We start from the raw sequence: 13,370 nt of genomic DNA, 5'->3' as shown, positions 1-13,370 counted from the left end.
GATGACTGAAATCTACTTCCTGAAAAGGATAGTTTAGATTTTGTAAGTTTCTTTGAATTTATTTGTTTATTTGAACCCTGAACCTAGCAACTTTTGTCTTTTTCACAGCAGTGGAATATATGAAGCAGTCCTGGAGTACAATACCTACATTCACATCTCAGTCGTGGAAAGACACGAACTGTATCATCTCCTATTATGTATATCTTACTTGTATAACTCCAAATGAGTGCCTTTCCTTGCTCCCATAAATCCTTATTAAATTTAAGTGATGTGCACTATAATATGGGCAATGTAGCTAATTCTGTTTATCAGTCAATGCGGTTTTCAAAAACCTTCCCTAATGATCATTCTAATAATAATAATTTCCAGATAGCAAGAAAGCTTTTGTGTCATTTAAGATGGAAATGCTCCCCAAATCGATCTTTAAACATAATTCCTATCAAAGACCCAACAGATGTTAAAGTTTGTATAGAAATGCAAAGGATAGAGAATCGCCAAAACACTTTTTAAAAAAAAATCAAACTTGGAAGTTCCCAAATTCAAAACATATTATAAAGCTACAAAAATCAAGACTGTATGGTAGTGACATATAAGGATAAACATACTGATTGATAGATAGGTAGACAAATATAAGGATAAATATATCCATAACAAACAGTATTAATAATTCAAAAGTAAACTTGCATTTATGGTTGACATTTGACAAAAGTCCTAGGGCATTTCATAAGAAAAGAATAATCTTTCCAGTAAATGGTGTTGAGAGAAAATTGGATACATACATGCAAAGAGATTAATTTGAACCCCTGACCTCACACCATATACAAAACCTAACTCAAAATAACTCACAAACCTGAATATGAAAAACAAAAGTATGGAAGAAAACCCAAGCAAGCAATGGGAGAAGGTCTATGCAACTGTAAGTTAGACACGGAAATATGAGGCACAATAGCAAAAGTATGTTTGATAAAGAAAAAATGATAAACTGGATTTCTCCCAAAATTTTTAAAAATTAGCTTTAGAAGACACCAGTAAGAAACTGAACAGAAACATACAGGTGGTAAGAAACCATTAGCAAATCATATGTCTGACAAAAGATTTATACCTTTATACCCAAGTATATAAAGAACTTTTAAAAGTGAATACTAGAAAGAAGTTTTAAAAATCTCATTTAAAATATGCAAAAGATCAGATTAAACATTTCACCAAAGATGATTTATGAGTGGCTATGGGATGGCACATGAAAAGATACTCAACATCAGCACCGGAGAAGTGCAAATCAAGACCACAACGAGATACCACTGAGACAATAACAAGTGCTGTGGGGGCGTGGCGAAGCTGGGACCCTGGCACGCTGCTGAGGGGAATGCAAACTGATGCGGTACTCTGTAAAAGAACTTGCCTGGTTCCACCAGATTCCATTAAAAATGGACTACTGACACATGCTACCACACAGACGAACTTCAGAAACATTACACAAAGTTTAAGAATTAGACACAGGGGCCAAATTTTATGTTTTCCTGTATGTGAAATGTAACGGCAATCTATTGAGTCAGAAAGGAGATCAGTGGCTCCCTGGGAACTGGGGGTAGGAAGAGAGTGACTGCAAACAGGTACGAGTGAAAGGGGTGATAGAAATGTTCTAGAAGAGGACAGCAGTGATGGCTACACAATTCTGTGAATACACTTAAAGTCACTCCAGTGTACATTTGGGTGAGTTTTAGAGTATATAAATTACGCCAGAAAAAAGATAATAGGAAAAAAGCATTCACAATGTACTTTGTTACATTTTAAATAAAGATTTACCCTAGAAGAATCAGCTTGGCATGTTCATGAATCTATCTTACTAATGAGAAACAATTCGATTCTACTTAGAAAAAGTTTTACATAGGAATTTTCAACCTAGATGCTGACTGGAGGCAACTGGATAGTTCAGTTGGTTAAGCGCCCTGCTCCTAATTTTGGCTCAGGTGATGATCTCACAGATTCATGGGATGGAGACCCTCGTCAGAATCTGCACTAACAGCACGAAGCCTGCTTGGGATTCTCTCTCTCCCTCCCCCTCTCTCCCTCTGTCTCTTCTCGAATGCATGTGCATGCATGTGCTCTCTCTCAGAGTAAATAAATATTTTAAAAAATATACCAATTCAATATTTTTTAAAACATTACTAATTAGAACCACCTATTTTGAACTGACAAAATTCTAACTGGAGATCTACAGAGACACAAGAATTATCCATGTTAGTAGAAAGAAAGAGGACATTAAATTCAATTTATTAACAGACAAATATCTCCAAGGTGAATCACTCAGACATTATACTTTGTTAGTTATATTTATGCATAATTGTTGGTTCCATAATAAATGGCTTAAACTTTCTATTTTCCTGTTATAAAATTTTGAAATGCTATTTATTCTATCTGCAAGTGCACAGCCAGAGTTAGAAAACAACACGAAGACCCTATGCTAATTATACATGTAAGTTCCTCGGTCAGTAAGTGACCTGCTTGTCTACTTGTATCATGAACGTGTACCTATCACATTTTACTTACATACATTTGAAGCCAAGTAATAATGAAAATACACTATTTGAACCTATCAGATTAGAGGATAGAATTATCTGGGTGGCCATTCCTCTTAGCAGGTTAATGTGTTCGGACTGTTAATTCTAAGGAGTTTTACAGGACTCTTGACATCCAAAGTCATATAGAATGTGAACGAGCAGATAAGACTGGTTATTTTACTTCTGCCATTTGAGATAGCTTACACTTTCATTCTTAGACATCTCCAAGGTCCTCTTACCCTGACCACACTGCACGGCCATTCCAGTGTAGATAACCTCTTTAAAAAAAAGTTTATAATGTTCTCAATGGTTTTCTAACATTCCTCTAAAATGCGCCTCAGCCTTCACTTACCCACATCTAAACTTGCTGGCAAGGTAGGCCCCTTTCAGTATGAAGAAATGTTTCTTCCTTCATGGCTGATAAACGTTATTTCATTACAGTAAGTGTTGTAAAAACATGTGGGGTAAGCCTCTTGCTAGATTTCCCAGACAACTGCTGATGACGGTTTGTAGTAATTTAGCTTTGTTGACTTCTAAATTCTGGAATGGGAAGCAAATTTCAGGTTCTGTATACTTTTCCACCTAAAGAGGAAGGTAACTTTCACACTGGCATAAAGGTCCCACTGTACCAGCTCCCAACTGGTTCATACTTATAGCTTGTTGAATAACCATTTGAAATCCATAAAGTCTCTTCCAGCTCAATGGCATCTGAGCGGGTTCCTAGGCGGATGTTAAAGGGAAAGACAGAAGGTATCCAGGTTCACTACAGGAGCTACAATGAGTACTAAAATACTTGAATACTAAATACTTGAATTCAAGTACTAATACGTGAATGAGTATTAAAATTCATTCAAGACACCTAGGGTGTAAAGTTTGGTGGATGTAAATGTATTCACTAAAGATTGTCAGTGTTGGGGTTTTGAAAATCACTTAAAATTTGAGTGGCTGCCCTCAAATACTAGCTTGCACAAGAATTACCTTGGATTCTTCTTAAATGCATTTCTCGAGTTTGAGGCCCAGTCTGGGATTCTGATTTAAATGGAGAACTCCCAACTCCCTCAATCTCAATCCACTACCATCTTGTTTACAAAGCTATCTGCACACCAGACTTTAAGAAAAAGAGCACTGACTAGCATGAGCCAAGAGCCAGCAATGTAGGCTCACTGCAAAAAGTGGTCATGCGTTTTATTTTTATTTTATTTTATTTTATTTTATAGTGTATTTTAAATGAAGCCAGGCAGAAGAGGAAAGGAAGGAAGGAAGGAAGGAAGGAAGGAAGGAAGGAAGGAAAGAAGGAAGGAAAGAAGGAAGGAAGGAAGGAAAGAAAAAGAAAGAAAGAAAGAACAAACCTGGGGCAAAACATCTTTATGCGCTTGTGAAGAAAAAAACAAATGCTGAGATCTTTTTTTTTTTTTTTTTTAATGGAAAGCAACAGGAAAGCAGGAGATGTGAAAAAATGCCAAAAGTGGCCTGGGCTCATCAGTTCCATTCCCTGCTCATCTGAATGAAAGCCTAAACAGTTAATAATTTATTGCAGATATATGCACATTAATTATGAAATGAAATGGAGTTTCTCTTGTTGGAAAAGTCAAGTACAAAACTAACTCCCAAGGGCCCTCTCAACACCGTCACACAATAATTCTGCACAAATATCTGGGTAGCATTAAAATGGCTTAGTTCCCATTTTCTCACTTCTCTCAGTCTAGGGCTTGGCACGAGAATAAAGATGAGATGGAGACAAGATGATGTGCTCACTATGGCTGCACCCTAAATGCACTCTGAAGCAAGTTACGGTCCTCGCTTAGCTAAGGGAATCTTAAAATTTCCTTTTAGGAAACCCCCCAAATCATAATCCAAGAGGGACTACTGGCTTGTCCCACTGACTCAAAGTAGGTCAAAATCACTTTCCTAACTTAAGGTACTTCCCATCTATCAGCTACCTGAACTTCTCTCGTTATCTTTACTGGGTAAACAGAAACCCATAAAACCATCTGGCGTAAAAATGTAACTGCAGTTAAACAAAAACACTCAACTGCGCTCGACCTCAATAAAAATGTGCTGATTTAGGGTTGCATAAAAAATATTTAAAGGCTCCTATAAAGAATTTCGTGAATTTAAAAAAGTGTGTCATATTATGAGTCAGCTAATAAATTTCAAAGAAATACATAATATTCAATAAGCAAATATCATTAAGAAAAATGGCTTCTCATAAAATTGGTCCATGCCTGAATTCTCTCCAAATATTAAGATATACATTAATATATGACTAAAGAATTTATTACAATGTCAATCCATCAGTGTGATGATTATTAGATTTTTTAAATTTGAATTCACTGTATCGTTTCCTTAAATAAGAATGGAGTACCTGCACACTCTACACACAGAAACTTCCCTCATGTGCCACTGTTGACAGAACCATGATCACCCATGCCATTGTGAATTTTGAACCGGAAACCACAGAATGCCTTAAAAAGTTAACAAAGACACACTGAACACTTCCTAAATCTGAGAACTGTAATGGACAGAGGGAAGACAAGAAGTTGAGGCAAAGAAACAGCTCCTTAAAGACTGTAAATATGTTAAAAGAATGGAGTTATTTCTTTTCTCTTTTTGGTCTCTGGGAATTCAGCGCCACATATAGATGTAACTAACCCACTAATGATGAATACTTATAATGTTCTGTTCTTAAAAACAACACTCCAATGACTAGGCTTATATGTAAATCTTCTGCACAAGTATGAATATTCCTGAAAAGAAGGGTAAGCACATTTAAAATTTAAGTACATATAATACAAAAGGCTCTAACAACTAGTTCTCCTATAATGTATAATATAAGGTGTCCTCCAAGCATGGCCCTTGGATATTATTAGTTTGCATAATTTGTGTCAATCTAATGAGCCAGAAATGATGTTTGAGAAAACTTCTTTTACTAGCTTACCAATAAATTTGAAAATAATTGTGAATATATACTTGATATTTATTTTTACTATACACTAAAAAGTAACTATCAATGGATAGTAAGTTTACAGTTGATATATTTTATATACTTTCTAAGCTTTCTATACTTAGCATGTATTATTTTGTTATTAACATTTGTCTTTTTAAAGTAAAACTAACACAAAAGGAGTTCTGGAGTTAGAAATGAAAAAGACTAAAAATCTAATAGAAAAATGAATAGAAGCGATGCCTAAGTGGCCCAGTCGGTTAAGTGCCCAACTCTTGGTTTTGTCTCAGGTCATGAACCTGGTTTGTGAGTTCAAGCCCCTCATCCAGCTCTATGCTGACAGTGTGGAGCCTACTTGGGATTCTCTGCTCTTTCTCCACTCAGGTGCTCTCTCTCTCTCTCTCTCTCTCAAAATAAATCAATTAAACTTTTAAAAAGTTAGTAGAAGATATGAACAGTACATTTACAGGAAAATAATTAAAATATAAATAAATGCTCAGCCTCACCAAAACCACTAAAAAATTATCAATTAGGTCTATACTGAGATAACATTTTTTCTACCTATTAGATTTTACAAACATCAATATCTTTAATAACACCCATACTGGGGCACCTGGGTGGTTCAGTCGGTTAAGCGGCCAACTTCAGCTCAGGTCATGATCTCATGGTTTGTGGGTTTGAGCCTCACATCGGGCTCTGTGCTGACAGCCCAGAGCCTGGAGCCTGCTTTGAATTCTGTCTCTTCCTCTCTTTCTGTCCCTCCCCCACTCAGGCTCTGACCTTTCTGTCTCAATAATAAATACAAACATAAAAAAATTTTTTAATAAAAATAAAAAAATAACACCCATACTGGCAAAAGCACAGAGGAAATACATACTCTCATACTCGGCTGGTCTGAGAATATCAAGTAGTACCACCTGTGTGGGGTACAATCGGGCAGTATCACCCCAAATTACCAATATACATGCCCTTTGACAAAGATTTACATTATATAAGCAAAATGGCATATCTACACAGTCCTACTTATTTAGCACTGTTCATAATAGGAAAGTATTAGAGTCAATCAAATGTACATCAACACCAAACTGATTAAATAGGTTACAGAACATACATGCAATCAGATAAAAAGAAACTATCCAAAAAAGAAAGAGGAATCTCTCTGTGGACTCATGTGACAATCTCATGTGCATGCATGTCTATATGTATAAATAATGTAGACTTAAAAGCTATAAACTGATCTATACATATTTAGTGGCTCATGCATCAAGTGCTTCTAGATCACAGAGTAGAAACTAATAACACGACCTACATCTAGGAAGGAATAGAGAAAAAAAAAATGGAGAAAAGGTGTTGGAAGAAGACTTCATTGCACACCTTTTTGGAGGTTCTGTTTGGTAAAGTTTGAATCCTTATCATTTTGAAAATGATTAGATTTTGCCTTCAGGTTTGAATGGTAGTTTGGCTCTTAATTATAGAGAACAAACTGATGGTTACCAGAGGGGAGGTGAAGGTGGGGGGATGGGTGAAAAAGGTGATGGGAATTAAGGAGGCACTTGTGATGAGCACCAGGTGTTGTATGTAAGTGATGAATCACTACATTCTACACCTGAAACTAATAATACACTGGCCGTTAACTACCTGGAATTTAAATAAGAACTTGAAAAAAAAAAAGTCAAATGGTAGTTTGGCCGAGTGCAGGATTCAAAATCACGTTTCCTCAGAACTCTGAACCAATCAACTCACTATCCTCTAGAGTCCATCTGACACTCATTCCATTAGAAATCATCATTCCTTTATTAAGCTTGTAGAGTTTTCTCTTTATCTGACTTTCTAATATTCTCCCACAACGTGTCTAGGCATGGGTCTCTACTTATGCCTCTTCGAGCTTGGTGATTCATCCTTCTTTCTGAAGGTTTGCGTCTTCCTGTATCACTGAAATGTGATTATGATACAAAAGAGAAAAAAAAACCCTCTGTTAACATCTACCTATTATTGGTTACATCAGCAAATCAACTCGAATCATTGAATTAAATAACACTCTACACGCCATCTAGAAAATATGATCACTGAGGCATGCCACATGCAGAATGTGCAAAGCTAGGAGATTCCTCCCTTGTCTTGCTACATGCAATTATTTCCACCAATCAGCCTGGGTGTTTACCCAGAATCAGCTGCATCTGTTTGAACACACATAGGTACACTTTGTAATCATGTAATCTAACCAAACACTAAATATTTAACAGCAACATATGAATGCAAAGGCGTCTTTGCTTCCATGAAAATTCTGGAAAAACTTGCAAAAGGTTAAGTTGCTAAAAGAAAACCACTCTAATTTTATTTGGGATGAAACAACTGTAAAAGATTTGAAATTTTTAGAAGTCCAGGATTCTACAGAAAAATTAGGTTGAATGTGTCTTTAGTTTTTCTTCCAAATATAGAAACCTACATTGGAAATTGATTTGTATGAATGCTGAGTAAGGCTCACCTAGAATACCAGTTCTCTGACCTTCCTTTGAAGGAGTATCTGGCCTCACATCCAAAGCTTGGCTGATAAATATATATATATATATATATTGGGGATTTAAATTAGAATCAAATGTTTAGGGGAGATGTCATGCATTTAAAGAAATTCTATCCCTTAAATGGGTGGAAGTAAGAGAATCAGGTATGTGCTCAAAGTTTGCTGTATAAGGGTGTTTCTCATGGAGTTATTTATAAAAATGAAAAATTGGAAACAAAAAGACAGTGGTGAAATAAATTATAGTACATTCATATACAAAAAAAATCCCACTGTTTCACTTATTTTTAAGTTAAGTGCTATTAAATTTGAAGCCGCTAGACCCATGATACATGTCTCATAACTTCTTTCATATTGTGGACCCATTTGTTTGAACGTTTATATTATGTTCTGGCATAATTTCTAGGCTTGGTTTTCTAGGTTAGAAATTTACTTGTCAATTCACTAATGGAGTTTTTAATTTTAATAACCACTTATTTTTAGATCCATTGTATCTAATCATTTTTCCCAATAGATGTTGTATTTTTTAAATTTATTTTTTCCATGAATATACATATCCATTCTTATACTTCCATTAAAGGACCTTAGCTATTCTATAAGTTTTGTTGCTTCATATATTAACTAGCCAGAGTTGAGGACTCTCCTTTATTGGATTCTTTTTCTTAGAAGTGTGATATTCTGGGGTATCAGCTCATATCTTTTTGGTGTCCCTATTCACCTACCTGTGGTGAGTCCTTCAGTTATTTGGCAAAAGAGGTGGGACCTTCTGCTGGGTGTAGGGAGCCAACAGATCATCTTTTGAAGAGGAGACGCTGTGTCCTCTGGTGTCACCAACATGCCCAGGAGGCCTTAACTCTCTCTGACCTTGTGTAGGCACACACATTTGGCCTCCATGGACTGTCATAACTGGACATAAAAAAATTCAAAGCCACTTCTGCTGCCAGCGTTCCTACAATTCTGTGCAAACCCCCACCATTCACAGCTGTTTCCTAATGTCTCTGTGTGTTCCATTAATCCACTTCAAACTATCATCAGTCTTCCAGGAGATAGTCAGCACGTACAATGGCATTTTTTTTTTTATAATAATGCTTTAGATTTATTTAGAAGATCTTTTCTGTCTTTCCTAGGATTTGGCTTGAACAAAGAAGACAGATGTGTGAGGGTAATCTGCAATCTCCACTTTTTTCATTTGGATGTCAATTCCATTTCTTCTTCCCAGTTTCCCTAGTGTTCAAGCCTTCCTCCGACTCTCCCCTGACACCCTCCCCTACTGCCTTAGTACTGGTATCCAATAAAGTGCCTTGGCCAAAATGAGTACCCTAAAATATTTAACTGTTCAAAACTTGCTGAGGCATCAGATACTGTGTGATTCCAAAAAAGGAATAAACTGCCAAAAAAAATTTTTTTTGAATTTACACAGGGTGCAGATTCTGTATAAAGAACTAATAAAAACAATTACTGTATAAAACTCAAAAATTAAGTGCATAAAGTTTTAGTAGTTACTCTTTCTCATCCTGGAAGAATAAACCCAATATTAGTGATAATCATTTCCATAGTCTATTTAAAGGGAACCATAGGCAAGTCATGTCCTGATCTACCTTACCCTACTTAGGTGTGCTTGTTTAAAAAACAACAACAACAACAACAACTAATGTGTTAATTTCAAGCCAACATAACTGTTGCACTCTTTCATAAAAATTAATTTGTTGCTCTTTTGTATTTTAATTTTTAGAGATTGTTATTTAAAACGTAGTAAAGCATATGCTGCATTTTATTCAGTGATATTGACGGAGTGCCTACTCAAAACCAGGTACCTTATAATGTTGTGGATATGGGAAGAAAAGGAAACACAGTACCATCACAGCACCAGGGGCATACCTCCGTTTGTACCCATCTCGAGCTATTATGTTGCCATTTGTGACTGACAAGCCAGGCTCCGGGCTCCTTGAAACAGATCAAGGCTGCTTCATCTTCTTTCTGTACTCTCTGAATCTGCACAATGCCTTGCTCAGAGGACTTGCTCAAGAAATGTTTAATTGCTTGGTATTATGATATTTATGGGTGTACCGGGTCTAATATGGCTCAAATAAGATTATTGCTCAATATTAGAGACTAATAAAGGGAAACAGAAACAGTAAGGACACTTCATACAACAGTTGCTAGACATACAAATACAATTTGTACTTTTTATAAATAAGAAAAACAAGATCCCGAAAGATTAAGTACTTTGAAGAGGCATCATTTAGCGATATACCCCAAATATCTAGTCTAGCACTTTTCCTTTCACAGCACAAGTTAGACTGATACCTGGAGAATGAATTGGCCAACCTTATAAATGTTTACACTTGCCAGTATTGGATAGCTGATGATCCATTTCCTTTGATAGAGGCTTTGGGGATCTTTTCAAATATGCAGTAATCCAAAAGGCATTGAGTTCAGGCACCAGAAGGCAAAACTAGCTGCTGGTGGGGGGAGGGGGGAGTAGACTTAGTTATCTCCTCTTTTCTAAGCAACTAACTATCAGAAAGCTTTTACATAGAAGGAAAAAAAAAACTGTTGCAAAGGAAAAGCAGTTGCATTTATAAATAATTTACCCCCGTAAAAAGTCATTGTGACTCCCCACATTAGAATTACAGGATCACAGAATTCTGGAAATACAGAAGATCAAGTACATAGATAGCCCTTTGATAATCAAGTTAGAAAAAGCCCATACTCCAGGAGATAAGGCTTTTGAAGTCTGATCTCAGCAGACATTTTAGGATCATTTCCCTTTATTTTACCTACCGGCCTAATCACAGGAGATTCTTGTTTTCATTCCCTTGGTAAGTGGGCACCTAAATCTTCAGCCTCACCCTTCTACCCAAACACTCTTCAGCCCTGTACTGACTGGGGAATACCTCCTGATACTTCAAAACTCAGTTAAATTCTGTCTGCTTTGGGCCGCCTTCTCCAACTCCCCAAACTGGATTTTACCTCAGGCATAAGATTGGATTCATTATGTCACTGTCCCAAGGATACCTGTGCCGTAACCACTTGTGCAGGACGCCTTTCTCCTAACCTGTAAGCCCCTAAAGTAGGACGTAGGAAACATTTAACATCGAATAGAATTTTAACTCTGTCCTCTGGTTTTTAATTAAATCATTCAATCCTCTAATTTCATTAATGAAAACTGAAACCCAGAGAAGTAAACTTGTCAATTGCCAGAGTACAAGCGAATGTCAGACTCAGATAACAGATTATGCTCCCTTTTCTAATTCACCTTCCTAAGGGAAATAGAGCTGGCCTGGTAGGGTGTGGAGGAACAAACCTACTCTTGTTGGCTATCTGCCTAACTTTTTACTCAGAATTCTGACTGCTATACTGTATTGCTGGCAACGTCAGATTTCCTCAATAACAAAGACTTCCCAGTTCAGAACATATACATATGTGGCTAATAGGAAAAGTGAGCAAAAGTCCTACATGATAAACAGGGAGGTATGTCAAACTCCTATTCAGACTATGAAAAACCTACTCATAATTTTAGCTTTGCTCCCTTAAGTATGGAGAGAAGGCATAACTCACTTGGAAAATCTGACCAAAGGCCCACATTTCAACACAGTGAAATGCTTTATCCCCTATTGCTTCTACCACACCAGGAACTTTCTATATGTAATTATTTAATCTCTGGCCAAAAACTGGTGGACAATGAAATCCCCACAGAATGTTTCCCCTAGTGAAGTGTTCAAACATCAGTTCCACAAAAAACATTTTTAAAAGCTTTGCGTGTAATTTTTCCATGCCAACTTTTTCCACTCATGGCCAAAAATGTCCATATTTGAATATTCATCATTATGAGCATGTGGTAAAATATAGCCCTGTCCAGCAATTTACATCATTTGACTCGGAGGCCTTAGGAGGGCATAGGTAAAAATTTCCAGTTTCATTTTGTCTCAATTTTTAACCATCTTTTTCCATTTCATGGCTTTGGGTGGCTTTGATTGCACTGATATTTTCTGCTCTCCATTATTACTGGATTTTTCTACCAATGAGCAGGTTGCTTTCAGACAAGTCCTTGTGGATTTCATCAATGGCTCACTAGAGAAGGCAAAATGAAGCCACAAATCACATCAGTGTTTTCAGTATCTTGCGGGTTTTGCCTTAAACCAGTAAATAAAGGCCACAATGATGATGCCCCCATAATAAGGTGGATGTACTTAATGCCTCTGAACTGCATATCTACCAGTGGTCAAAATGGTAAATTTTATGTTACGTATACTTTCTTCTGTGGATTGGAAATGCAAACCTCACAAACGGTAACTTAAACCACAGAATCATGACCCTCCGCATACTGACGGGTTCTATGGTCATCAATGAGTCTGCGGCGCCCAATCTTTCAGTTACTTCTTCTCAACTCCTGTCCCTCACAGAACACTGAACAGGTGTCCAGTGTGACTGTGCATGTGTTTAAATTCTAGACAGCTGTCAGAATATAATTCCCTAGAAGATTACTGTGTTCTGACAACTTTGAAGTAGGACACACACGGACACACACACACACACACACACACACACACACACACACACGAGGTAATAAATGCAGAACTCGGGGAGGGCTGGGAGGGGCAAACATGGAGGAGATTCCGCAGTGAGCAGATTGGTTGTCTTCCAAACTCCTAAAAGAAGCCACGTGGTGGACTTATTTTAGAAAACAGAAAGCAAAACCAGCACGAAGAGCTACCCCGAGGCAATCTGATACAGTGCTCGGAAGAAACGTAAAACCGTATAGAAGGAGAGGCTGTTAATCCATCCAATTAGCCTTCAGATTCACTGACTGCCCAGGTGATGCTCAGCGGGAGGTAGACGGGATGGACTCCTGCGCGGTACAGACTAGGGTGACGGTCAGGGTGCCTGCAAAGCAGCCCGGTCTCAGAGGGGAGAGGGAGGAGTGGCGGGACAGTGGAGAGCTGGGGGAGGAAGAGCGCTTACCAGGCCACCTCCACAGGTGCTGAACGAGGCCAGCGAGCCGGGGTGCTGCAGCACCGCCCCGGTGTAGAAACAGGAGGCGTCGGGCGGCGCCGGAGGGCGCCGGGCGGCGGCTGCCAACGTCGGGACGGGGCCGGGACTCGGCCGCTGCTCCACCGCGAAGCGCGGCGCCAGGAAGCGGCCGTCTCTCCGGAGCAGCAGGTACAGGTCCCGGGAGAAGGCCGGGATCCGCAGCAGTACCTCGTCGCCGTCCGGCTCGGCTTCCTGAGCCGGGGGAGGAGACGGGGGAGGCCGTGGGGGCGGCGGCTGCCACGAGGCCGGGGCGCCCGGGGACAGGGCGGCAGCCCCGCCGGATCCCCGCGGCAGCTCCTGCGATTCGAACTCCTCG

General features: G+C 38.4%; 1 protein-coding gene across 1 annotated transcript in view; it reads right to left on the bottom strand.

Moving 5' to 3' along the window:
* The window catches only part of ADAMTS19 (ADAM metallopeptidase with thrombospondin type 1 motif 19), a 229,737-nt gene that overhangs the window by 215,914 nt on the left and 453 nt on the right, over positions 1-13,370 (bottom strand). Inside the window, exon 2 of the mRNA XM_029941162.1 lies at positions 12,986-13,366. Within this exon, the coding sequence (XP_029797022.1) occupies positions 12,986-13,366 (381 nt within the window). The remainder of the gene's footprint in view (positions 1-12,985; positions 13,367-13,370) is intronic.

The sequence above is a fragment of the Suricata suricatta genome, chromosome 6 (assembly GCF_006229205.1).
Source record: "Suricata suricatta isolate VVHF042 chromosome 6, meerkat_22Aug2017_6uvM2_HiC, whole genome shotgun sequence".
Classification (NCBI taxonomy): domain Eukaryota; kingdom Metazoa; phylum Chordata; class Mammalia; order Carnivora; family Herpestidae; genus Suricata; species Suricata suricatta.
This window is presented reverse-complemented; position numbering and strand designations above follow the sequence as displayed.